The 27,228-nt window shown below is 39.7% G+C and overlaps 1 protein-coding gene across 2 annotated transcripts in view; it reads left to right on the top strand.

The window, feature by feature from the left end:
• Positions 1-27,228, top strand: part of SLC25A26 (solute carrier family 25 member 26) — a gene marked incomplete at its 5' end in the record, with an annotated part of 144,234 nt that overhangs the window by 102,828 nt on the left and 14,178 nt on the right. Inside the window, one exon of one of the 2 annotated variants that reach the window (XM_079713513.1) lies at positions 8,045-8,089. The exons of the other annotated variant lie outside the window; for it this stretch is intronic. Coding sequence (XP_079569639.1) covers positions 8,045-8,089 — 45 coding nt within the window. The remainder of the gene's footprint in view (positions 1-8,044; positions 8,090-27,228) is intronic. 2 annotated transcript variants of the gene reach the window in all.

Below are 27,228 nucleotides of genomic sequence, written 5' to 3'. Positions count from 1 at the left end.
GGCTGAATAGTATTTTGTTGTATGTATATCCCATATTTTGTGTATCCTTTCATCCATAAGTGGACACTTGGGTTGCTTCCACCTTTTGGCTATTCTGAATAATGCTACTATGAAAATAAATGTACAGATCTCTCTCTGAGACCTTGCTTTCAATTCTTTACTGTATATACCCAGAAGTAGAATTGCTGAATCACATGGTAATTCTATTTTTAATATTTTGAGGAACTGCCGTACTGTTTTCCAAGTGGCTACTCCATTTTACATTCTCACCAATACAGGACGGGGTTCCAGTTTCTCCACATCCTTGTCCATACTTGTTTCCTTCCTCCCTCCCTCCCTCCCTCCCTTCCTTCCTTCCTTCCTTTCCTCTTTCCCTCTCTCTTTGCCTCTCTTTCTCTTTCTTTCATAGTAGTTTCATAATGAGTGATATCTCATTTTGGTTTTGATTTGCTTTCCCTAATAATTAGTAATGTTGGGCATCTTTTCATGTGCGTGTTGGCTATTTGTATATCTTTTGGGGAGAAATGTCTATTCAGATCCTTTGCCCGTTTGAAAAATAGGATTTTGTGTTACTGTTGAGTTGTAGAAGTTGTTTATGTATTCTGAATATTAACTCTTTATCAGATTGATGATTTGCAAATATTTTCTCCCATTCCATAGGTTGCCTTTTCAATCTGTTGATCTTGTCCTTTGATGCAAAGTTTGAAAATTTAATGTAGTCCCATTTGTCTAGTTTTGCCTGTGGATTGGTGTAATATCCAATAAATCATTGCCGAATCTAATATCATGAAGGTTTTCCCCTCTTCTAAGAGTTTTATGGTTTTGGGTCTTACATTTAGATCTTTGATTCATTTGGAGTTAATTTTTTGTATATAGTGTAATGTAAGGGTCCAACTTGATTCCTTTGCATGTGAATATACATTTTCCTAACACTGCTAGTTGAAGAAATTGTCCTTTCCCCATTGAGTGGTCTTCGCACTCTTGTCAAAGATCATTTGAACATATATGCAAGGATTTATTTCTGGGCTCTTCATTCTGTTCCATTGTCTGTATGTCTGTGTTGGTGCCACTACCATCCTGTTTTGCTTACTATTTCTTTGTAGAATTTTTGATACTCTCAGTGCTCCTGCCTCTGAGATCTAATCTTACTTGAGAATCAAACTGCTCACACTCATCTCCTTCCCTATTTTATTTTGATACTCTTGTGTCCATTTAGTGCTTTCTTTGGAAAGATGCTTTTGGAATTTTAGTATGGTTTATAAACCTGAGGAGTGAGTCACTTTAAATTTTTTCTACTTTTAGGTTACTTTCCTTTATTAGGTATACATTCTGCTCTCTTTGTACAGTGCCTGTCAATGAATTATAGTTGTTAAATTTAAAAATCAATATTTATTATTAGAATGCTTTCCTGGTATGTCAGATGGCAGCAGACCAGATTTGAATGGGTCTCACCTTTTTCTTTTTTTTTTCTTTTTTAAAGAATAGTAGGCACTTTGGGGCAAAATGTTTGCAGGTCTTCAAATTCACTTGTCCTTGGTTACCACTGGGCTTGGATGGAAAAAGGCTCAAAGTATTTAACAGGAGAACTGGCTTTGTTGTCTTTGCAGCACTAGAATGGAAAACCCGAAATCAAGCACAGAAATTCGGACACTGTCTTGCAACAGAAAGGAGACTCCTCTTTTCATTACTTGTAGGATCCATTGTGTTCTTTGCAGCTTATGATCAAGTCTTATTTTTTTAAAACGTATTGGTATTCTAATTTGATCTGTCCATTGAGCCATAGAATTCTAGAGCTAAATGATACCTTAGAAACCATATCTTCATATCCCTTCAGTTATATTATATATCACATTATTATTTGTTAAAGGACTGTAAGGTTATAGGCATTTATTTTAAGATCATAGGATTATAAGCATTGATTGGCTTCAAGGATAATCTAGTCCAAACACTTGGTAATAGGTAAAGCGTGCTCATAATGTAATTTTGTATCTTCTTTATTTCATTAGTAATGCCCAACACTTCCTTCGCCTGTTCACCACTCAGCTTTCACTTTCTCTACTTCACATGCACTCTCGTATGGAATTATTGCTATGTTTATTACTAGTGGAATCCATGTTGAATTTTAGCAGGTTTTTTCCCCTCTACATCTGCCTCTTTGATGGTAGCTGAGTTTACTGTTGCTCACTTGTTAGGGCCCTGGGTCTTAACAACCTTATTCAAACAAAACATCTTAAATGGAGGCATTAAAAAGGTCACAACAGTGAGCCATTTTGTAACTTTTGGTGCAATAAAATGGGTATGTCGTGTTTTGGAATATAAGACCTCTGAGTGCAGCTATTCATTTCATTCATCTATAAAACATTTTAGAATAACAGCTTACATCTGTATGGGGTTTAAAATTCCACGTTTTGAAGAAACATCACTGTTTTGAAACTCCAAACCAGACATGGGGAGGGAACTTGCCTTCTGACCGGCCCATGTTCTGTAGAAGTTGGGAGAAGAATTTGTTTTAGCCGTGGAGCCATATTTGCTGGCAGTACTACTGTCACATGAGTGGAACACATTTTCATTATGTCTTCATATTGTAAATGACAAGGCATTCAGTAAGATTTTGACTTGAAGAATGTTTGAAACATTTTTACACATCAGGAGTTTATCTTATGAGGGATATTTCATTACCAGAAGCCAGAAATATATTTAAGTATTCAAGCTTTTACAGCACATTTAATTACCTGAGACTGTCAATTAATCTTGTTTTAGAGTGAAGTTGGGATTTACTGTCGGCTCACTTTTTAAAATAAATACCCAATAGAACAGTTTTGGCCATTTCAAATGTGTGATTTTAAAAATTACTTCTTTAAATTGAAGGAACAATTTAATGAATAGCTTTTAATAGAGGAAAATGGGCAAAATGTCCATCTACAGGATTCAAAATCTGGTATTATTTATTAAGTACCAAAAAAGTGCCAATAACATACTACAATTCAGTTTTATGGGTTATTTTAATGAAGAAGTGAAGAAGGCTAACATTCAGTAAGTTATAATAAGTTATAAGTTACAGGCCTTATTACAGTAAGTTATAAGACCTTTTTTCATCTTACGAATGTGAAATATAAGCCCAGGACTAGACAGCTTCACAGGTGAATTCTATCAAACATTTAGAGACGATCTAACACCTATTCTTTTCAAACTCTTCCAAAATATAGCAAAGGGAGGAACACTCCCAAACTCATTCTATGAGGCCACCATCACCCTGATACCAAAACCAGACAAAGATGTCACAAAAAAAGAAAACTGCAGGCCAGTATCAGTGATGAACATACATGCAAAAATCCTCAGCAAAATACTAGCAAACAGAATCCAACAACACATTAAAAGATATAATTACACCGTGATCAAGTAGGATTTATCCCAGGAATGCAGGGATTCTTCAGTATATGCAAATCGATCAATGTGATACACCATATTAACAAATTGAAGTATAAAAACCATGTGATAATCTCAATAGATGCAGAAATAGCTTTTGACAAAATTCAGTACCCATTTATGATAAAAACTCTCCAGAAGGTAGGCATGGAGGGAATTTGCCTCAACATAATAAAGACCGTATATGACAAACCCACAGCCAACATTGTTCTCAATGGTGAAAAACTGAAACCATTTCCACTAAGATCAGGAGCAAGACAAGGTTGCCCACTCTCACCACTATTATTCAACATAGTTTTGGAAGTTTTAGCCACAGCAATCAGAGAAGAAAAAGAAATAAAAGGAATCCAAATTGGAAAAGAAGAAGTAAAACTGTCACTATTTGCAGGTGACATGATACTATACATAGACAATCCTAAAGATGCTACCAGAAAACTACTAGAGCTAATCAACGACTTTGGTAAAGTAGCAGGATACGAAATTAATGCACAGAAATCTCTTGCATTCCTATACACTAACGATGAAAAATCAGAAAGAGAAATCAAGGAAACACTCCCATTTACCATTGTAACAAAAAGAATAAAATACCTGGGAATAAACCTACCTAGGGAGACAAAAGACCTGTATGCAGAAAACTATAAGACACTGATGAAAGAAATTAAAGACGACACAAACAGATGGAGAGATATACCACGTTCTTGGATTGGAAGAATCAACATTGTGAAAATGACTATACTGCTCAAAGCAATCTACAGATTCAATGTGATCCCTATCAAACTACCAATGGCGTTTTTCACAAAACTAGAACAAAAAATTGCACAATTTGTATGGAAACATGAAAGACCCTGAATAGCCAAAGCAATCTGGAGAACGAAAAATGGAGCTGGAGGAATCAGGCTCCCTGACTTCAGACTATACTACAAAGCTACAGTAATCAAGACAGTATGGTACTGGCACGAAAACAGAAATATAGATCAATGGAACAGGATAGAAAGCCCAGAGAGAAACCCATGCACATATGGTCACCTTATCTTTGATAAAGGAGGCAAGAATATACAATGGAGAAAAGACAGCCTCTTCAGTAAGTGGTGCTCGGAAATCTGGGCAGCTACATGTAAAAGAATGAAACTAGAACACTCCCTAACACCATACATAAAAATAAACTCAAAATGGATTAAAGACTTAAATGTATGGCCAGACACTATAAAACTCTTAGAGGAAAACATAGGCAGAACACTCTGTGACATAAATCACAGCAAGATCCTTTTTGACCCACCTCCTAGAGAAATGGAAATAAAAACAAAAATAAACAAATGGGACCTAATGAAACTTAAAAGCTTCTGCACAGCAAAGGAAACCATAAACAAGACGAAAAGACAACCCTCAGAATGGGAGAAAATATTTGCAAACGAAGCAACCAACAAAGGATTAATCTCCAAAATAGACAGGCAGCTCATGCAGCTCAATATCAAAAAAACAACCCAATCCAAAAATGGGCAGAAAACCTAAATAGATATTTCTCAAAAGAAGATATACAGATTGCCAACAAACACATGAAAGGATGCTCAACACCACTAATCATTAGAGAAATGCAAATCAAAACTACAGTGAGATATCACCTCACACCGGTCAGAATGGCCATCATCAAAAAATCTACAAACAAAACATGCTGGAAAGGGTGTAGAGAAAAGGGAACCCTCTTGCACTGTTGGTGGGAATGTAAATTGATACAGCCACTATGGAAAACAGTATGGAGGTTCCTTAAAAAACTAAAAATAGAACTACCATATGACCCAGCAATCCCACTACTCGGCATATACCCTGAGAAAACCATAATTCAAAAAGAGTCACGCACCACAATGTTCATTGCAGCACTGTTTACAATAGCCAGGACGTGGAAGCAACCTAAGTGTCCATCAAGAGATGAATGGATAAAGAAGATGTGGCACATATATACAATGGAATATTACTCAACCATAAAAAGAAATGAAATTGAGTTATTTGTAGTGAGGTAGATGGACCTAGAGTCTGTCATACAGAGTGAAGTAAGTCTGAAAGAGAAAAACAGATACTGTATGCTAACACATATATATGGAATCTAAAAAAAAAAAAATCATGAAGAACCTAGGGGCAGGACAGGAATAAAGACGCAGATGTAGAGAATGGACTTAAGGACACGGGGAGGAGGAAGGGTAAGCTGGGATGAAGTGAGAGAGTGGCATTGACATATATACGCTACCAAATATAAAATAGCTAGTGGGAAGCAGCCGCATAGCACAGGGAGATCAGCTTGGTGCTTTGTGACCACCTAGAGGGGTGGGGTAGGGAGGGTGAGAGGGAGATGCAAGAAGGAGGGGATATGGGGATATAAGTATATGTATAGCTGATTCACTTTGTTATACAGCAGAAACTAACACAGCAATGTAAAGCATTTATACTCCAATAAAGATGTTAAAAAATGTGAAATATTTACATTCTTGTTAAAATGTGACATATTTATAGTTGGAAGGAGAGAGTACAAAGAAGAAAATTAAAGTCATCTCTAATCCCACTAACCCTTAGTCCTCTTTGGTATTTTATTACATATTATACTTTTCAAAAAATGGCGGTCCAGTGGTTAGGACTCATCACTTCCACTGCAGGGGTCCCAGGTTTGATCCCTGGTTGGGGAACTAAGATCCCACAAGCGTGCAGCGCAGCCAAAAAAAGAAATGAAAACTACAGTCAGTCTTTTGGGTTTTGATAATTTAATTGAAAATACAACATTTTAGTGTCAGAATGGACAGTGTCAGATGCTTTCATGTTTTGGTGACAAAAAAGCTCAACTAAATTTGTCTCCTGTTATGGAACTTTGATGTACAGGATGGGGTGCTTGCTTATTTATAAAGATGACAGAATTCCGTGAGATTTTTAGTTTGTCAACTTAAACTAGTTTATTGACATTGATTTTTTTTTTTTTTTTCCTCTCTCACTGCCATTTGCTGCCTGAATGGAAGGAAGGCAGATTTTTCTTTCTGTGACCACTGTCAAGCCCAGGGCCATCATTTCTTCCAGCAGAATAAGACAGATGATGCTAGACTCTTAATTTCTGATTAAATATAAATATTTTGGAAGTAATTTAGTGTTCTTAATTCATGGGAAGGTAAATACCCATTAATCCCTTCAACATTGTGGTCTCTGACACACACACACACACACACACACACACACTCACATACCCCTCTGCATATTGTTATTGATCAAAGTCCACATTTACTTTTCACTTACAACTGAACTGGATACAGAGCAACTATACTGGGGCCACGACCTGCTTAAGCAGCATCATCCCTTATGTAGGCCCAGTGGATAGTGTGTGCATATTACCTAGGCTAGTGGGTAGGGTCCCCTGGAGTTCAGGTATTTTTATTTTAGGACATATGGAGGGTGGGGTTCTATTTTAGAATTTTAGAAAGTTAAATTAAAAGCACATAGATTATACTGGGGGTGAATTTATATGCAGGTAAATCCAATAAGATGTCTTTTAGGCAGAGTAGGAGTCAGACAGGGGCCTGTAGTCAGACTGTCTGGGCTTTTTACTTCCTGTGTGTTTTAGGCAAGTTAAACAGCATCTCTGAACCTCCATTTCTTGATCTGTAAAATGGGGATGGTAATAATACCCATCTTACAGGGTTGTTGTGAGGATTCAGTGAAATAAGAACTATGAAGTGCCGATTGGCACAGTGCCTGGCCTGTGGAAAGTGCTTGGTAACAATTCCAGCTTATTGCTCTACAGTTAACTGTAAATCCTTAGTCGAAGTATGCTGATTGTCTTCACTGCTAGAGATGACTCTTCTCCCTGACCAAGCTTGAGACTAAATCAGGCTTTCAGGCCCAACTGTGCCCCTGTCTGTTTAGAGCCCTCACTCCTCCACACTGAGAAGCCGTTCCTTCCTTCCCACGCCCATGTTGTGTCCCCAGACCTTGCTTCTCAGCTTCCTCCTGCAAGTGGCTCGGTCTGCTCCCTCTTCTTTCTCTCCTCCCATCCACCTGCCTTGTCCCCTCTGTCCTTCCTCACTCCTCTCCCTCCCCCTCCCTCTCCTTTCCTTCCCTCCCCCCTCCTCCCCGTTTCCGCTCTTCCCTTTCTCCTTTCCTCCCCTTCCCCTCCTTTCCTGCACTACCCCCTTCCTGTGCACCCCCCCGCACTCTCTCTCCCCCTCCCCGCTTCTCTTTTCATCCCTGACACGTGGCCCGCTGAGGAGCAGACAGCTCAAACTCTTAAGCAGGAAAATGTCACATCTTTAAAGTCTTATTACCTGTGATGGAAGATACTTACTTTCTCATTTCTTTAAGCAGCCAGACACTCTTCCTATTGTGCTTCTCTTTCAGTTTCAAGAGGGCATCATTTTATGTCCCTTGGGCTCAGAAAATTAGTAGATTTTGCAGGCAGTTACCGTTTAACTCTTTTTCGAAAAACTATGCATCCTGTACTTATAAATTTGTTTAATGGTAGCTTTATTATGTACATAAAGTTAAAATGAAATAATGTTTCTAAATAACAATTATAGGTTCATATAGTCATGCTAAGCAAACTGATCTTTCCTGCCTAATTTGTTTGATTTTTTTTTTTTTTTCTCTTCAGATTCCTTTCTCATTGGTCCAGTTTCCCCTGTGGGAGTCCTTAAAAGTAAGTGTTCCAATCTTCATATAGAATTTCTCTCTAATTATCTTATGATCATTCATACCCAGTAGTTTCGGTGTGGAATAGTAGAATATTGAGTAGCGGTTTAAAAACTCAAAATTATTAGGAGTTGGAAATATTTTGTGAGTGGGATTTACATGCCAGTTCAGTGTTTTAAACTTGTTTAGGTGTCTGTGGTCTGGGAAGTATGCAGAGCAGGCATAACTGAAATCCTGAGATGTTTAGGAAAAACTTTTACTCTCCTCTGTATTGTAACTCTTTTTCCACCCACTTGAATTTTATTTCACTTCACTGTGTGTCTGTGTGTGTGTGTGTGTGTAGAGGTTAAGGAATAACAGTGAGGGTAAATGGAAAAGGAAGGAAAGCAAGGCTCTGAATATTTGTAGGCCTAGAAGGCCAAGACCTTCCCGCCCACATCTAATGGTGGGTGGGAGTGGGGAGGAGCTTGGTTTCTGAAGGTCCCTTCTGTCTTTCCTGCTCACCAGGCCTAGGAACCCTCAGTGAGAAGGAGCAGAGTGTGGGGAGTTGTGAGTCAGCCTTGGACTCATATGTTTAAAAACAAACAATTAAATGAAAATTTGAAAGCCTTTGTTCAAAACATGCAGAGACATTGTATTTGTTTTTCATCTCCTGGTGCAATGATTTCAAAAATTGCGGCTCACGGTATGAATTATGTGGTGTTTGCCAGCATTTTAAAGACAACAAAAAAAGGGAAAATAATAGCATCTTATGAGGTAACGTTAAGTCCTGCTTTGTCAAACTTCAGTGTTGCGTGTACATATATACGTGGATCTGTGTACTGGGTCGCAATGTGAAATGTATTTCTCACTGTGAATAATGATTAAAAGAATCTGAAAACCCTTGTTCAAATGAAAATGGTTTATAAATGACCAAACTGTAAAATGGCAAAGTACCTAGATAGGCATTTGATCACACAAAAAATAAAGGAATTACTCTCATAATTATATAGAATTAGTCATCATGGAGCGCTCAAAGAAAATGTCTTTGGAAGAATAACAGTTACTTGGACTCTGAAAAATATTCTGTTGAAGTTACATACTAAGGATAATAAAATGAGACAAAACATTATTCATAAAAATAAACTCAGCAATATTAAGTATTGAGAAATACTTCTTATAAATGATCTGATTTTAAGGAGTAGCACAGTTCATTTAATGCAAGTTTTGGGATCTTTCATAGTTGTTTTGTTTTTGTACTGTCTTCCGTGTGGCCCACGGTGAAAATGGATTTCTCTGGCAGTGTTTCCGGGCGTGATGTAACAGCTATCCAATGAGAAGGTCACATTCCATAAGCATAACACCTCTCTATTTTTGTGTATGACAAAAGACAATGGAGCAACAGCTGTCCAGCAAACAAGACTCACTTTATTAGCGTCTCAATAAGCAGCATTCACGTGGCTTCTGCACTGTATCTAACATACTTAGGCCCAGTTTCTGCACAGGAATGTTTTGAGGCCCAAAGAGGGAAAAAGCATGGGATTTGTTTCTTTGCAGTGTTCAGGACATTTGCAGTATGCTAGCTAGTTAAGAAATGTCTAGGCTTCCCTGGTGGTGCAGTGGTTAAGAATCCGCCTGCCAATGCAGGGGACACGGGTTCAAGCCCTGGTCCGGGAAGATCCCACATGCCGTGGAGCAACTAAGCCTGTGCACCACAACTACTGAGCCTGTGCTCTAGAGCCCTCGAGCCACAACTACTGAGCCAGTGTGCCACAACTACTGAGCCCACGTGCCTAGAGCCTGTGCTCCTCAACAAGAGAAGCCACTACAATGAGAAGCCCTCGCACCGCAACGAAGAGTAGCCCCCGCTCGCCGCAACTAGAGAAAGCCCGCACGCAGCAACAAAGACCCAGTGCAGCCATAAATAAATAAATGAATGTATGTATGTCTAGAATTTTTCAGAGTAATCATAGTTAACAATGTTGAGCTTTAACACTTTGAGCCAATGTTAAGATGCCATAGTTTTGTTTGTTTTTTTTTTGTCGGTTTTATTGAAGAATAATCTTCATACAGGAAAACTCCTTTTAAGTGTACATTTTTACAGGTTTTGACAAATATGACTACCACCCTAAACAAAATGTAATATCATCACCCTTTTCCAGAATATCATATAAATAGAATCACACACTGTGTAGTATTTTGTTCCTGGCTTCTTTCATTTAATATGAAAGAAGAGATTCATTCCTGTTTTAGCCTGTACCAGTAGTTTGCTCCTTTCTGGTGCTGAGTAGCATTTCATTGTGTACACGTACTATAATTTGTTTAGCCAGTTACTAGTTGATACACGTTCGAGTTGTTGATGATTATGGATGAAGCTGCTACAAATATTTGCATGTGGGTATTTGTATGGACATATGGTTTTGTTTCTCTTGGGTAAGTACCTAGGAATGGGATTGCTGGGTCATAGGGAAAATGTAAGTTTAATTTATAAGAAACTGTCACGGTGTTTTCCAATGTGGCTGTCCCATTTTCCAGCAATGTGTGGGAGTTCCAGTTGCTCTGCATCCATGTCATTGCTTGTTATTATTAGATTAAATAAAACTTTACCCATTCTGGTAGTTTTGTACTGGTATCTCATTGTGGTTTTAATTTGCAGTTCTCTCAGGGCTAAATAATATTGAGCACCTTTTCGTATAATAGTTTTTTTTTTTTTTAAACATCCAAATGTGAAACCACAGTGCTTTGTAAAAGTAGACAATTTTTGGCATGTCTTTTATTTTTGTATTTATGAGTTTATCCATTTACATTTGATTCTGCAACCATAGAGACACTGTATTATATGGAAGGGTTTCTCTATTATGTTTATGTGGAAATACTGCTAAGAAAAATTTTTCTCAGCAAGGACTTTGGCAGATTGTGTGCACATTGTGCTATAAGGAGTGGGAATCTGGAGGTAGGGGGTGGCCACTATCATCTTAAACTTATTCTGCCTAAAATCGATGGTATCGCCTTCTAAAATGACTTCCTCCTGCTGTCTCCCTGATTTCTGTTAATCATACTACTATTCTCCTGACCCCTTTGGTCTCAAGTCCCAGATTAAATCTGATCCTCTTTTTCTCTATCACTCACCAAGTTGTGTTCACTCTGACTTTTTGAAACCTGTGGCCTCTTTTTTTTTATCAGATTCTTACTAACTTATGCCTGGACTTAGTTAACACTCATCTGTTCTACACATTGAATTTGTGTGATCTTCCTTAAACATCTCTTTGAAGTTCCCAGAAATGTATAACTTTCTAAAACTCTAAAGCATGAAGTTGTTGGCACTCAGGGATGTCCATACTGTGTCCTTAACTGTTTTTTCCCCGCTCCCTTCCCCTTACACTTTTTTTTTTTTTTTGCTTTCCCTCCTTTCCCTCCTTTCCTTCCTTTCCTTCCAACCAGAATAGCCTCCTTACTGCCCTTTTTCTTTGGCTTCTTTCTGCAGTGGGCTTTCACGGATCAAATGCTATGCATCTTTTAAAGCCAGCTCAGTTTTTTTCTCGTGCTTGAAGTCTTCCAATCCAGACCCTGAAGGTTTACCCTTATAGCTAATATTTGTCTGTAGAGCTGATTGGTATTTATTCGTGTACTGTATTGCGTTTAAAACATCTTAGAACTGAGCTTTAGCACATTCTGATAAGGCCTGAACCCCCTCTATTTATAGAAAAGTGACAGGTGCAGTTAGTGTACACGTATTGCCTGCCTGCTGTGAGTTAGTCACTGTTTCATTTCACAGTAATTCAAAGATGAATAAGATGTAGCTGATGCCCTTGAGGAGTTTTTACTCTATCAGAGAAGCACATACCCACAGATAACTCCAAGGTAACGTGTCTGTAATTGAAGACCACCCAAGGCACTGTGGGAGCCAGCCCCCCTGACTCCCCAAATCATGTCATTTCACTACCTCATTTCTTATGTTTTCTTTCTTTTTTTTTTAAAATAGTACATATGCTTACAAAAAAGATTTAGATGAAAGAAGACTAAACACCATAAAGAAGAGGGGAAGTAAAAGGGGTAGATCATCATATCCAGAATCTCTGAGAAGATCATTTTCCTTTAAGATTTATATTGAGTTTGGAACTTTTCTAGTAGCCCAGCAAGAAGAGAAACACGTTAGATTACATGGTTCTCTTATCTGACAAATAACCAAAGCTTATTATTTCATCTTGTCCCTTGGCTTTGAATACCCTGTGTATATGGCTGACTTGCACGTTTAAAGCTCTGTCGTGGACCACTTGCTCTGCGTTACAGCCTCACGTGACCAGCTTCCTAGGTGACACCCTTACTCAGGGTGTCTCAGGGGAACCAGTTCAAAACAGAACACTTGGTTTTTATTCCCCTTCTCCCCAACCTGTTCCTTCCCAGGTGTCTCCTTCTCAGTAAGTAGAACACATGTCTCTTGCTTGCTGAAGTAAACTTAAGAATGACTCCACAGTTCTCTCTTTCCCTCATCATCCAGCCCATCAGAACAGTCCACTCTTCTTCTTTTTTTTTAAATTTATTTTTATGTTATTATTTATTTTTGGCTGTGTTGGGTCTTTTTTGCTGCATGCGGGCTTTCTGTAGTTGCGGAGAGCTGGGGCTACTTTTCGTTGCGGTGCGCGGACTTCTCATTGCGGGGGTTTCTCTTGCTGCGGAGCACGGGCTCTAGGCGCGTGGGCTTCAGTAGTTGTGGCTCGCGGGCTCTAGAGCACAGGCTCAGTAGTTGTGGTGCTCGGGCTTAGTTGCTCCGCGGCATGTGGGATCTTCCCGGACCAGGGCTCGAACCCGTGTCCCCTGCATTGGCAGGTGGATTCTTAACCACTGCGCCGCCAGGGAATCCCCCAGAAGAGTCCACTGTTCTGATTGAAGCCTCTAACTCATCTCTTGCTTGAGTTGCCACGTTGGCCTCTCCAATGGTCTCCCTGATTCCATTCTTGCTTCTCTAAAATATCTTCTCTTCACAACAGCCAGAGTGATCTTTTAAAGAAATAAATCAGCTCATACCACTCTCTGCTAAAAGCCTTCAGTGACACCTCTTTGAAAGAAGAGTAAAATCCAGAGTTTAAACTGCTGTTGACAGGGTCCTGTGTCATCTGCCCCTCCTACCTCACCGACCTTATCCCACAGCACCCGCCCACTACACTCCAGCCTCCCCATGTCCACGTCCTGCCCTGCAGCCTGGCTGGCCTCTCTCTGTTCTGTTCGGACTCGCCAGGCTGCTCCTTACCCGAGGGCCTTTAAGTTTGTTGTGCCCTCTGCCAGAAATATTCTTTATTCATTTATTCTACACATTGTCACTAAGTACCTACTATGTGCCTAGGGCCTGGGGAATATAGTGATCAACAGGGTTGACAAAAACCCCTCATCAAGCTTTCACTCTGGCTCTTTCCCTAGGCTTTTCTCACGTCCAAATCTTTCTCGTTCTTTAGTCTTAGATCCTGTCACTTCAGAGAGGCATTCCCTGTCCACCCATCTTTAAAGTAGGACCTTCCCATCTTCCCTGCTCAGTAAACACAGCACCTGTTTATTTCCTTTGTAGCATTTAAATAATTAGTTTATTTAGTTATGCACTTATCGACACCCAAATACTTATAAAAATCACGTTGTGTGTTGAGCAGATATATGCCAGGCACTTTGCTGAGGAGTATATTATATATTCCCTAGCATCTTATTCACATGACATACAGCTCAGAGAGACAGGTCCTGTTGTCATCCCCACTAAAACAGGGAAACCAGGGCTCAGAGAGATTGTCTTCCACCTGCCAAACTAAGTCCTCAGTTTTCTGTCCAGTACCCTTTTACTGTGTTAACATTGTTTTTATTACTACAGTCATGATCATTAATCATCATAATATGTAGCATTTCTCAAAGTTACAGTGTGCCCAGCACTGTGATAATCACTTTCCATGGATTATCTCCTATTAACCTTCATGGCAATTCTTTGAGGTGGGTGCTCTTACCGTCTTCATTTTGCAGATGTGGAAACTGAAGAAGAGTTTGAGTGCCTTGCCCAGGACCTCAGGAACACTCAGTGTTAAGGGGTACATCCAGGATTTGAACCCGGACAGTCTGACTCCAGAGTTGATGTCCTTAATTATTTTACACATAACTTTGCACATAGCATACAATATCTTTAAGAATGTCGTTGCTGTTTCATATGTTCAAAAGTTGAGATGGTTGTATTATATCTAATCAGCTTATTTCAGGCGTTTCTGCAAATTGTGTTGATTCTTTAACTTGATGACATAAAACTTAAAAGCCCTGGCTACCATATTTCTTAGACCAGCCTCCCTTCCTCCCCTCCCCCAACCCATCCCCGGTTCTGCTGTACTTGGGCAAGGGTTAAACAGTGTTTGCTTCAGGAAGGAGTCAGCTCTGAGGGACCGACATGGGGGAGCACAGATAGTTTATGGGGATGAGTGGAGCCAGACCACATTTCCCACGTGTTTGTGTTTTAATTCCTTGTAGGACTTGGCTTTTTGGAGGAAGAAACTTTGTCTTCTGATCGTTTATATTCTTTGTAGTTCTGACCTTTACACAGCAGGTGTTTATGACTCTTTACTAATTGTTTGGAGGTTAGCATTCTTTCTTTTTCAAGGTCAAAGCAAAGTTGGGTAGCTGTATACATTAACCGTTTTATTTAAAAGTAGTTTCTTTTAGAAGTATGATCACAGCTCTAACATACAGATGTATTCTCACTGAGCCTTTGGCAAACAATACACGTATTTTGAAAGGATATGATAAAATGTGTTTGTTCTAGTGTCTGAATATATAGAGAGGTGTAGAGGATAATTAAGAATGCTGCCAGGGCTTCCCTGGTGGCGCAGTGGTTGAGAGTCCGCCTGCCGATGCAGGGGACACGGGTTCGTGCCCCGGTCTGGGAAGATCCCACATGCCGCGGAGCGGCTGGGTGCGTGCGCCATGGCCGCTGAGCCTGCGCGTCCGGAGCCTGTGCTCCACAACGGGAGAGGCCACAGCAGTGAGAAGCCCACGTACCGCAAAAAAAAAAAAAAAAAAAAAAAAAAAGAATGCTGCCAGGTCTAGGTAGTTCTGCTTCTAGACGCAAGGTGTTACCAAGTTGCAAAGCACTAACTAGAAGAAATGCAAACCTTAACCTCAGATGCAACGTTTGAAGCAAAGTGAAAATAAAGTCAGTTTGGTTATGTAAAATTTTCACATTATGCCGATGATTTTCCTAAATGAAATCATAGCTTTGTAACAGAAATCAGGGGCCAGTGGATTATCATTTCAGTTATAGGACAATGAATAAAACCAGTACATTTTAGAAGTCTTTTAAACAGCCAGTACTTTATAAAAACTATATTTTTATTCAAATTGAAGGGTAACTTCTTTATTGTTGTTGATTCTTATTTTTTAAATTAATTAATTAATTAATTAATTTTTGGCTGCATTGGGTCTTCTTTGCTGCATGCTGGCTTTCTCTAGTTGCGGTGAGCGGGGGCTCCTCTTTGTTGCGGTGTGTGGGCTTCTCATTGTGGTGGCTTCTCTTGTTGCGGAGCACAGGCTCTAGGCGCGCGGGCTTCAGTAGTTGTGGCTTGTGGGCTCAGTAGTTGTGGCACACGGGCTTAGTTGCTCTGCGGCATGTGGAATCTTCCTGGACCAGGGCTTGAACCCATGTCCCCTGCATTGGCAGGCGGATTCTTAATCGCTGCGCCACCAGGGAAGTCCTGATTCTTATTTTAATAATAGTTAAAGTGTCTTTTATCACTCCATCCACAACATTCTCCCATACCTTTAGTATATGAACAAAATGATAGTAATTTAGAAGGTGCTCATGCTCAGGGTCTCCACTGCACCATTTCATGAGACTGGGACAATCTGGTATCTGCACAGACATGTTTGATCAGAACATAGATTGCTGTAAAGGCATATTAAAGATTGAGAAGGGAATGATAACAGAGTAAAAATGATTGTGTGATTTTTACTGCACTAAGTTTGTCCCCTAAATTAATTACAGCATGTCAAGATGGAAGAAAACTCCTAAAAATAAGAGCAAAATATTTTATGTCCAGATCATTAGCAAAGTCAGAGTCTGAGATGCTGATTAGGATTTTAGCAAAATGTCATTATAATGAAGCAGACATCTTTTTTAACAATTTAAAAAATATGAGAACTTTAGAATTCTTAAAGACAGATGGTTAAAAAGAGATGGCAAAGAAAACTAAGGAAGGAAGGAAGGATGTGTAGCAAAGCCTGACAGGATGGATGGAAAGGGTGTCACTTCTGAGGCTCTGGATCCTTGTCCCATCTCCTCCTTTGGACCGGTGTACTCAGCTGCCTGGTGTCCTGCTGTAGTTACAGTTGTGAAGCCAAAGCAGTAACGACACCTAATAATGTTCCTTGCAGGTGCCATTGCTTTCAACCGAGTTAAGATTTAACCTTGCCTCATGGGTCCCACAGGCTAGAGGGTAGTGAGTTAGGGTCCTTTGTCAAAAAATGATAAAATGCACACCAGGATTCCTCCTTTGTCATCTTCTTTTGGGTGTTTCTCTTCTGTTTATGCAAGTTTGTGAGCAAAATGAGATAAATATGCTCATTCAGATACAGCATTCCTGTGATTAATCAAATTGACTTTTTTTGGCTAAGACAAAGTGTGAGAAAGGAATTTAACACACTTTATTTTAATCAGATTATCAAACAAATATATATTAAAAAGCACTTTATTTATTTTATTTTTTTATATTTTTAACATCTTTATTGGAGTATAATTGCTTTACAATGATGTGTTTGTTTCTGCTTTATAACAAAGTGAATCAGTTATACATATACATATGTTCCCATATCTCTTCCCTCTTGCGTCTCCCTCCCTCCCACCCTCCCTATCCCACCCCTCTAGGTGGTCACAAAGCACCGAGCTGATCTCCCTGTGCTATGTGGCTGCTTCCCACTAGCTATCTACCTTACGTTTGGTAGTGTATATATGTCCATGCCACTCTCTCACTTTGTCACAGCTTACCCTTCCCCCTCCCCATATCCTCAAGTCCATTCTCTAGTAGGTCTGTGTCTTTATTCCCGTCTTGCCCCTAGGTTCTTCATGACCTTTTTTTTTTTTCTTAGATTCCATATATATGTGTTAGCGTACAGTATTTCTTTTTCTTTTTCTGACTTACTTCACTCTGTATGACAGACTCTAGGTCCGTCTACCTCACTACAAATAACTCAGTTTCTTTTGTTTTTATGGCTGAGTAATATTCCATTGTATATATGTGCCACATCTTCTTTATCCATTCATCTGTTGATGGACACTTAGGTTGCTTCCATGTCCTGGCTATTGTAAATAGAGCTGCAATGAACATTTTGGTACATGACTCTTTTTTTTTTTTTTTTGTGGTACGCGGGCCTCTCACCGCTGTGGCCTCTCCCGTTGCGGAGCACAGGCTCCGGATGCGCAGGCCCAGCAGCCATGGCTCACGGGCCCAGCCGCTCCGCGGCATATGGGATCCTCCCAGACCGGGGCACGAACCCGTATCCCCTGCATCGGCAGGCGGACTCTCAACCACTGCGCCACCAGGGAGGCCCACATGACTCTTTTTGAATTCTGGTTTTCTCAGGGTATATGCCCAGTAGTGGGATTGCTGGGTCGTATGATAGTTCTATTTTTAGTTTTTTAAGGAACCTCCATATTGTTCTCCATAGTGGCTGTATCAATTTACATTCCCACCAATAGTGCAAGAGAGTTCCCTTTTCTCCACACCCTGTCCAGCATTTATTGTTTCTAGATTTTTTGATGATGGCCATTCTTACCGGTGTGAGATGATATCTCATTGTAGTTTTGATTTGCATTTCTCTAATGATTAATGATGTTGAGCATTCTTTCATGTGTTTGTTGGCAATCTGTATATCTTCTTTGGAGAAATATCTATTTAGGTCTTCTGCCCATTTTTGGATTGGGTTGTTTGTTTTTTTGATATTGAGCTGCATGGGCTGCTTGTAAATTTTGGAGATTAATCCTTTGTCAGTTGCTTCATTTGCAGATATTTTCTCCCATTCTGAGGGTTGTCTTTTGGTCTTGTTTTTGGTTTCCTTTGCTGTGCAAAAGCTTTGAAGTTTCATTAGGTCCCATTTGTGCACTTTTTAAAAATGCCTAAAATGATGCCCAGTTCCTTTGGAGATATAAAACTGTGCTAGTATTTGATTTCAAGGGAGCCATGTACATATTCACACGTAACCTCCTTTAAAAAATGGGGAGGGCTTCCCTGGTGGCGCAGTGGTTGAGAGTCCGCCTGCTGATGCAGGGGACACGGGTTTGTGCCCCGGTCTGGGAAGATCCCACATGCTGCGGAGTGGCTGGGCCCGTGAGCCATGGCCGCTGAGCCTGGGCGTCTGGAGCCTGTGCTCTGCAACGGGAGAGGCCACATTGTTTCTGTTTGTCCTTTAGACCTGCTTCCTGGGTATTCGTGAGTGTTTTTGGTGTCAGTTTAGTATGTCTGGTGTAAATATGCGATAGGATACTGTTTGTGCTGCTCTGGTTTCACTCTGTCATCCCTGGGTGATCCTGGCCCTCCTTCCAGCTGAACCTCAAACAAGCTTTGGAAGTGTCTCAGCCCAGCTCACTAGAAGGCCTTGTCCAGTTAAGTAAATGTTCATCCTTGAGCTGGAACCTGTTAGCCGTTCCTGGTTTATACGGTTCTTTCCTGAGCCACAAAGGACAATTTGGGATTATGATGTCTGGCCAGTTGATGTTTTCCTCCTTCTCTACACAAGGGTAAAATTATCCAACACTACTTACATTATAGGTATTCATATCGGTTCCAAATATTTGCCTGCGTTCTTTGTATAAGGAATTGTGCAAGGCCCTGTGAGACTCCAGAGGTGAAGGTAGTGAAGTCCCTCTCCTGTTGAATCAGGGGTCAGATGAGCGAGTTTTTGCAGGTTAATGAAAAGAAGTGAGTCCTTATTATACATATTTTTTGGTGCTTTTGAGGATAGTGACTTGTCAGTGTACCTGTTTCTGTATAAATGGAGCTTGTTAGTGTAAGTCCCCCAGTTCTTCCATTTGAACCATTTTTATAAAAATCTTTTTAAAAGATTGTTACATACTTAAACATAGCAAACCAAGTGTGTCTTTCCAGGCAAAAGTATTAAAAATAATTACACCTTTTCTTGTTGACTTAAAATTTGTATCACGAGCATCAGTTATAATAGTAACTGTCAGTTTAGATACCTTTTGCCCCTATCCAAACTAATAAAAGACATCAAACCACAGATCCAGGAAGCTCAGACAGCCCTCCAATCAGAATAAATACCTCCCAAATAAAACCTAGCCACACATATCCAAAAATATTACTTTGTAATTGTAAAACCTAAATATTACTAAGCAAACTCAGCATTTGAGCCCATCTTACGTTTGCTCAAGAATAAATGAAATTTCTTATATTGGGTTGGCCAAAAAGTTCATTTGGGTTTTTCTGTACCATCTTAAGGAAAAACCGAAAAGAACTTTTTGGCCAACCCAATATTTACCAGCACAATCATTCATTTAAGAAAAAAAAAGGTCATGAAGAACATAGGGGTAAGACAGGAATAAAGACACAGACCTACTAGAGAATGGACTTGAGGATATGGGGAGGGGGAAGGGTAAGCTGTGACAAAGTGAAAGAGCGGCATGGACATATATACACTACCAAACGTAAGGTAGATAGCTAGTGGGAAGCAGCCGCATAGCACAGGGAGATCAGCTCGGTGCTTTGTGACCGCCTGGAGGGGTGGGATAGGGAGGGTGGGAGGGAGACGCAAAAGGGAGGGGATATGGGAACATATGTATACATATAACTGATTAAATTTGTGATAAAGCAAAAAATAAAAAAAAATAAAAAAAAAAAAATTTCTTACGAACTGTTATTTTTTTTTTTTTTTTTTTTTTTCTTTTTTTTTTTTGCTGTATGCGGGCCTCTCACTGCTGTGGCTTCTCCCGTTGCGGAGCACAGGCTCCGGATGCGCAGTCTCAGCGGCCATGGCTCACGGGCCCAGCCTCTCCGCGGCATGTGGGATCTTCCCAGACCGGGGCACGAACCCGTGTCCTCTGCATCGGCAGGCGGACTCTCAACCACTGCGCCACCAGGGAAGCCCACGAACTGTTATTATTTTTACCACCCTAATTATCTAGAAGGTAAATATCTCAATATCTCAACCAACCAAATTACAGTTTAACTGAAAACAGGGTACAAATCAGCCACATCAAGTTGGTGCTATTTACAAATCTCAGAATAGTTTCAATCCAGCTGCCATTATAACCAAGATTAGCCTGTCTACTGTAAATAGTTAGGTGTACCCAGTTTTAATTAGTTCTGTTTAAGAGGAATCCATTTTAGCCCTTTAACCACTTGCGTATATTGCTCCAGCCATGGTAGGGCAGAAGTGAAAGCTTACTTGTGGTTCCCAATTGTATTCATTATTCTTTTCATTTTAAAACTTTGCTTTGGAAATCCTGTATTTATTTATAAAAATTTATTTATTTTTTTATTTTTTAAAACTTTTGGCTGCGTTGGGTCTTCATTGCTGCCTGCGGGCTTTCTCTGGTTGCAGTGAGCGGGGGCTACTCTTTGTTGCAGTGCGTGGGCTTCTCACTGCGGTGGTTTCTCTTGTTGAGGAGCATGGGCTCTAAGCATGCAGGCTTCAGTAGTTGTGGCATGTGGGCTCAGTAGTTGTGGCTCGTGGGCTCTAGTGCGCAGGCTCAGTAGTTGTGGCTCACGGGCTTAGTTGCTCTGCAGCATGCGGGATCTTCCTGGACCAGGGCTCGGACCCGTGTCCCCTGCATTGGCAGGTGGATTCTTAACCACTGCGCCACCAGGGAAGTCCTGGAAATCTCTCTCTCTCTTTTTTTTTTTTTTCTGTGGTACACGGGCCTCTCACTGTTGTGGCCCCTCCCGTTGTGGAGCACAGGCTCCAGACGCGCAGGCTCAGTGGCCATGGCTCACAGGCCCAGCCGCTCCGCAGCATGTGGGATCCTCCCAGACCGGGGCACGAACCCGTGTCCCCTGCATCGGCAGGTGGACTCTCAACCAGTGTGCCACCAGGGAAGCCCAGGTGGGTCTTTTAAAGTGACAAAGCCTTCTCTTCATGCTGTACTTGAAAGACACTTGGCTCAGGCTTGGACTCCCAGCCATTTCCTAGTATCAGGCCTGGTGTTTGCTCTCTGTCCTGTGAATGAATACTGGTGCTAATAGCTGTAACCCTGGCGGGGGTGTGTGTGGAGGAGCCTCGAAAGTACTTCATGCCTTCTTCCTCTGATGGCCCTTGAGCTCTGAGTGAAGAATCACTTGGGAAATTAGAACAATCTGATTGTTTTTGTAGTGCCACCACTAAGTATTCAGGATTCCTCATAATATCCTACTGGATAATAGAAATATCATTAATTGAAAAATAAAGCAGGCCTGATGTTTAAAATTCGCACACCTTTAAACAATGTGAATGGTGAAATTCAATTAAGATCTGTATCTTAGGAGTATTGTACCTATTTTCATTTCCTGTTTTGATCATTATACTTGGGTTATGTAAAATGTCAACAGTAGAGGAGGCTGGGTAAAGGGTGTATGGGACCTCTACTATTTTTGCACATTTTCTGTAAGTCTAAAATGATTTCAAAATGAAATTTTCTAAATAAGCTACTAGAAATCGTTTCCAGTCATCCTATGTTAAGGAAACTTTACTCAAGAAAAACCGTAAAAGTGAAACTAAGAACATTTCTGACTGCTATTCTCGTTACTTGAAATGTCTCATTTACATGAGATATAAGCAAATGTGCATGGATTCACCTGAAAATTTCGTTTTTTATTTGAAAAGAAAATGGAAACAGGACTTGGAATAGCGATAAGTAAACAAACACCAAGTAAAGTATGGCCGCCTACTTTTTTTAGTCTTAGAAGCTCTGTCACATCAGTTGAGACCCAACACTGTGGTTCTTCATGTTTGGGCCTCCTTTCTGCCCTCCCCCCGCAGTCATTTACTTGCTTTTACAGGAATGATCATTAGACCTCTGTGGCAATGGAAATACTTATTTGGGTTGAGAAGTTAAGGCAATTAAAAAATTTTTGGTGTTGAGACAGGGCCTTAAAAAAAAAATCCTCCATTCCAAGCCCACATGATTTATATACATTTATTGACATCAAAATATTTTCTTTAATAACTTGCATATTATATTGTAGCTTCCCTAGAAGTTGAGCTGTGTATCAAGGAAGCTTATAAATGTTGCTTATATACTATTCTGTCTACAAGGCACATGGCTTTGAGGGGACCGTAAAAATCAGCTTCAGTTCCCCCACTTTCGATCTGTGTGACCTCAGGCAAGTTACTTGACAACTCTTAGTACCACCCTACACCTGTGTGTCTGGATAGTAATACACACCTTTCAAAATAAAATGAGAAATGTGAAATCTTTTGCATAGTTTCTGGAACATGCTAGGTACTCAGCAAGTGGTAAGTAACACTGTCAATAGCAGTCATTCATACTGTTGTCTAAACTACATTTTTATTCCATTTTCTAATCTACTCTTAAATTATTTAAAGCTCATAAACAATAATATTACACTTCCTGCGAGTAATCTTTCCTGTCTTTTTTTTGTTTTAACATGTTTATTGGAGTATAATTGCTTTACAATGGTGTGTTAGTTTCTGCTTTATAACAAAGTGAATCACCTATATATACATATACATATATCCCCACATCTCCTCCCTCTTGCCTCTCCCTCCCACCCTCCCTATCCCACCCCTCTAGGTGGTCACAAAGCACCGAGCTGATCTCCCTGTGCTATGTGGCTGCTTCCCACTAGCTATCTGTTTTACATTTGGTAGTGTGTATATGTCCATGCCTCTCTCTCACTTCATCCCAGCTTACCCTTCTGCCTCCCCATGTCCTTAGGTCCATTCTCTACGTCTGTGTCGTTATTCCTGTCCTGCCTCTAGGTTCATCAGAACCTTTTTTTTTTTTTTTAGATTCCATATATATATGTGTTAGCCTATGGTATTTGTTTTTCTCTTTCTGACTTATTTCACTCTGTATGACAGACTCTAGGTCCATCCATCTCACTACAAATAACTCAATTTCATTTCTTTTTGTGGCTGAGTAATATTCCATTGTATGTATGTGCCACATCTTCTTTATCCATTCATCTGTTGATGGACACTTAGGTTGCTTCCATGTCCTGGCTATTGTAAATAGAGCTGCAGTGAACATTGTGGTACATGACTCTTTTTGAATTCTGGTTTTCTCAGGGTATATGCCCAGTAGTGGGATTGCTGGGTCGTATGATAGTTCTATTTTTAGTTTTTTAAGGAACCTCCATATTGTTCTCCATAGTGGCTGTATCAATGTACATTCCTACCAACAGTGCAAGAGAGTTCCCTTTTCTCCACACCCTCTCCAGCATTTATTGTTTGTAGATTTTTTGATGATGGCCATTCTGACTGGTGTGAGGTGATACCTCATTGTAGTTTTGATTTGCATTTCTCTAATGATTAGTGATGTTGAGCATCCTTTCACATGTTTGTTGGCAATCTGTATATCTTCTTTGGAGAAATGTCTATTTAGGTCTTCTGCCCATTTTTGGATTGGGTTGTTTGTTTTTTTGATATTGAGCTGCATGAGCTGCTCGTAAATTTTGGAGACTAATCCTTTGTTGGTTGCTTCATTTGCAAATATTTTCTCCCATTCTGAGGGTTGTCTTTTTGTCTTGTTTAAGGTTTCCTTTGCTTTGCAAAAGCTTTTAAGTTTCATTAGGTCCCATTTGTTTCTTTTTGTTTTTATTTCCATTTCTCTAGGAGGTGGGTCAAAAAGGATCTTGCTGTGGTTTATGTCATAGAGTGTTCTGCCTGTGTTTTCCTCTAAGAGTCTTATAGTGTCTGGCATTACATTTAGGTCTTCAATCCATTTGGAGCTTATTTTTGTGTATGGTGTTAGGGAGTGTTCTAATTTCATTCTTTTACATGTAGTTGTCCAGTTTTCCCAGCACCACTTATTGAAGAGGCAGTCTTTTCTCCACTGTATATTCTTGCCTCCTTTATCAAAGATATGTGTGTGGGTTTCTCTCTGGGCTTTCTGTTCTGTTCCATTGATCTATATTTCTGTTTTTGTGCCAGTACCATACTGTCTTGATTACTGTAACTTTGTAGTATAGTCTGAAGTCTGGGAGCCTGATTCCTCCAGCTCAGTTTTTCTTTCTCAAGATTGCTTTGGCTTGGGGTCTTTTGTGTTTCCATACAAATTGTGCAATTTTTTTGTTCTAGTTCTGTGAAGAATGCCATTGGTAGTTTGACAGGGATTGCATTGAATCTGTAGATTGCTTTGGGTTGTGTAGTCATTTTCACAATGTTGATTCTTACAGTCCAGGAACATGGTATATCTCTTCATCTGTTTGTATCATCTCTAATGTCTTTCATCAGTTTCTTATAGTTTTCTGCATACAGGTCTTTTGTCTCCTTAGGTAGGTTTATTCCTAGGTATTTTATTCTTTTTGTTGAAGTGGTAAATGGGAGTGTTTCCTTAATTTTTTCCTGTCTTTCCAGACAGTTTTTTGTTGATCACAATCCTCCAGTTCCTCCATACATGTGAACAAATATGTAATTTCAAAATATTTTCATAATTCATATCCAGTACTTTTTACCAGCCAGGTTTCTTGTCATTATCCTTGTTGCTTAATGAATTTAAAGTTGCCCCCAAATGAATCATTTGTAAACAACACTCATCTTTTTAGCTTGGTCTCAGTATTCTTTTTCCAAAGTTCTGTATTCAGACAATTGATTATTAAAAAAAATTACAAACCCATATTATTTAAAGCAAGTTGTTTTGGACATTGACAGAGTTTGTTCATTCACTTGAATATTCTGATACAATTCTAGTAAAAGTTACCTGTATGCAGAAGTGAAGTGTCTTATAAATACCTTCTGTCTGCTGTCAAAATACCTGTAACCTATAGATCCAAGTCCAAGTATGTATATACTCTGTACCTACCTGTTTAAACTTTGGCAAGTTACTTAACTTCTCTGATCCTCAACTCTCTTGTCTGTAAAATGAGGATAAGATAGCACATACCTTAGAAGATTGTGGTTAGGATTTCATGAGTTAATGTATGTAAAGTGTTGGGTACCTGGAGCATAGTAAGTTCTGTGTAAGTGTTTATTGTGGTTGAGTAAGTTCTGTATAAGTGTTTATTGTGGTTGCTGTTATAATTGTTACTTCTCTTATGCTCTGTGTTTGCCATGGAAGTTTCTCACTTGAATCTAAATCTTTTGGTTATAGAGATTTTTTGTTTAAGATATTTATTAGTATCCTTTTGTAATACAAAATGATTTCCTTATATATATATATATATATATATTGTGTGTGTGTGTGTGTGTGTGTGGTACGTGGGCCTCTCACTGTTGTGGCCTCTCCCACTGTGGAGCACAGGCTCCGGACGCACGGGCTCAGCGGCCATGGCTCACGGGCCCAGCCGCTCTGCGGCACGTGGGACCCTCCCGGACCGGGGCACGAACCCGTGTCCCCTACATCAGCAGGCGGACTCTCAACCAGTGCGCCACCAGGGAAGCCCTCCTTATATGTTTTTAGGCTAAATTGTCCTGGCCAGGTGATATGCTTATCTTTGGAGATTCTATTTTTAAATTGTGTCGTCAGCCATCAGAGTCTGTTTTGATCCAGTGTTTTACTTCCCCTGGCAACCAATTTTTTTCCTTCCTAGATCACAACAGGCACCTCTGTGAAGCCTTCTTTGTTGCTGTCTGTTATAACCCTGTTCTGCCCTCACTGTACCCCCATCACATATTAGACCTGGGGACTCCTATCTTTTTTCCCTTGACCTTATACTGCCTGAATCCTAGTAGGTATTGAGTAAATGTTGAATTTATGAGTTACATAGTATCTTTGATTTTTTTCTCCTGTATGACATGTAGTGCACATCTTATTATTCTTTATTACTGCTTGTAAACTCAGCACTATTTGTCGTATTTTAAGTTTGTTTGGAGTAAACTTTGGCTCTCTGGAACCTTTGAAGGTACCAGTAGAAACTGAAGATGACCTTCAGTCATTACCAGAATGACTATTTTATGTTTTGTATCCTTTTTCTAAAAAGTCAGCAAAGTAAATAATGGTGTTAAAATTGGCATTAGCCTGATAAAATACACATTTTGCCATCTTTGAAGTAAAAAGTTGCTGTTCTACTAATTTGCTTCTTATGCTGTCTTGAGTGCTTATAAGAGCTCTGGAGAAAAAAATGTTTTCTACACAGATATACTTGCAAACATTAGAGCATTGACTGAAGAAAATACCAGATCCTCTGCTTAATGCCGAGATTATCTTTAGAAAGCTGTTTGTGATCAAACTTTTGTTTAGCTCATCGACTTCCACAAGTAAGGTTACAAAAACCTTTTCGATAGCTGCACTCTTAGTCCAGTGATTTTAATAAATACACTTTCCAAGTAACTGTTCTCATTAGTTAGGTGGAAGGAAATGTTGGAGCCCTCAGACACCATACATTTTTATATCTCTAACTTGTTAGGTAGTTTCCATAGTTAGGTGACTGACTTAAGAAAAGTTGACAAACAGGGCCCTACATGCCTTGGTTTGTTTACATGGCATCTTCTCCATTTCTGTAGCAACTCACTCAACCTTCCAGGTGTATTTTCAGTGGGGAAGTATTGAGAGTAGGAAATTAGTACTAGGTGTGCTGTTCTTCTTTCAGTTGTGGTATATTTGATCATCCATAAAAATGTCATGCCACCATCAGCAGGTCATTATATTATTCTAACCATTGTAATGAATATATTCAAGAGGTCTTATTTCTAATATTCTTCATCCTTATTGCAGTACCTGCCATTATGCTAGACATCCTACCCAGTGCAGTAAGGCAAGATAAATAGATAAAAGGCAGTAATCCAAACTGGAAAGCAAGAAGTAAACTGTTTATTCACAGACAGATGATCACTGATGTAGAAAATTTGATGGAATCTCCGAAGAAGCTACTAGAGCTGATAAATTTAGCAAGGTTGCAGAATACAAGATCAGTATGCAAAAGTCAATTGTATTTCTACATATTAAGCGATCAGAAACTGAAATTTAGAGAAAAAAAAGCAATACCATTTACAGTAGCACCAAAACATATGAAGTACTTAGGGATAAAATTGACAATACAAGTG

Source organism: Hyperoodon ampullatus (genome assembly GCF_949752795.1).
Source record: "Hyperoodon ampullatus genome assembly, chromosome: 10".
Classification (NCBI taxonomy): domain Eukaryota; kingdom Metazoa; phylum Chordata; class Mammalia; order Artiodactyla; family Ziphiidae; genus Hyperoodon; species Hyperoodon ampullatus.
The sequence above is the reverse complement of the archived record's forward strand: the minus strand, read 5'-3'. Positions and strand labels throughout refer to the sequence as shown.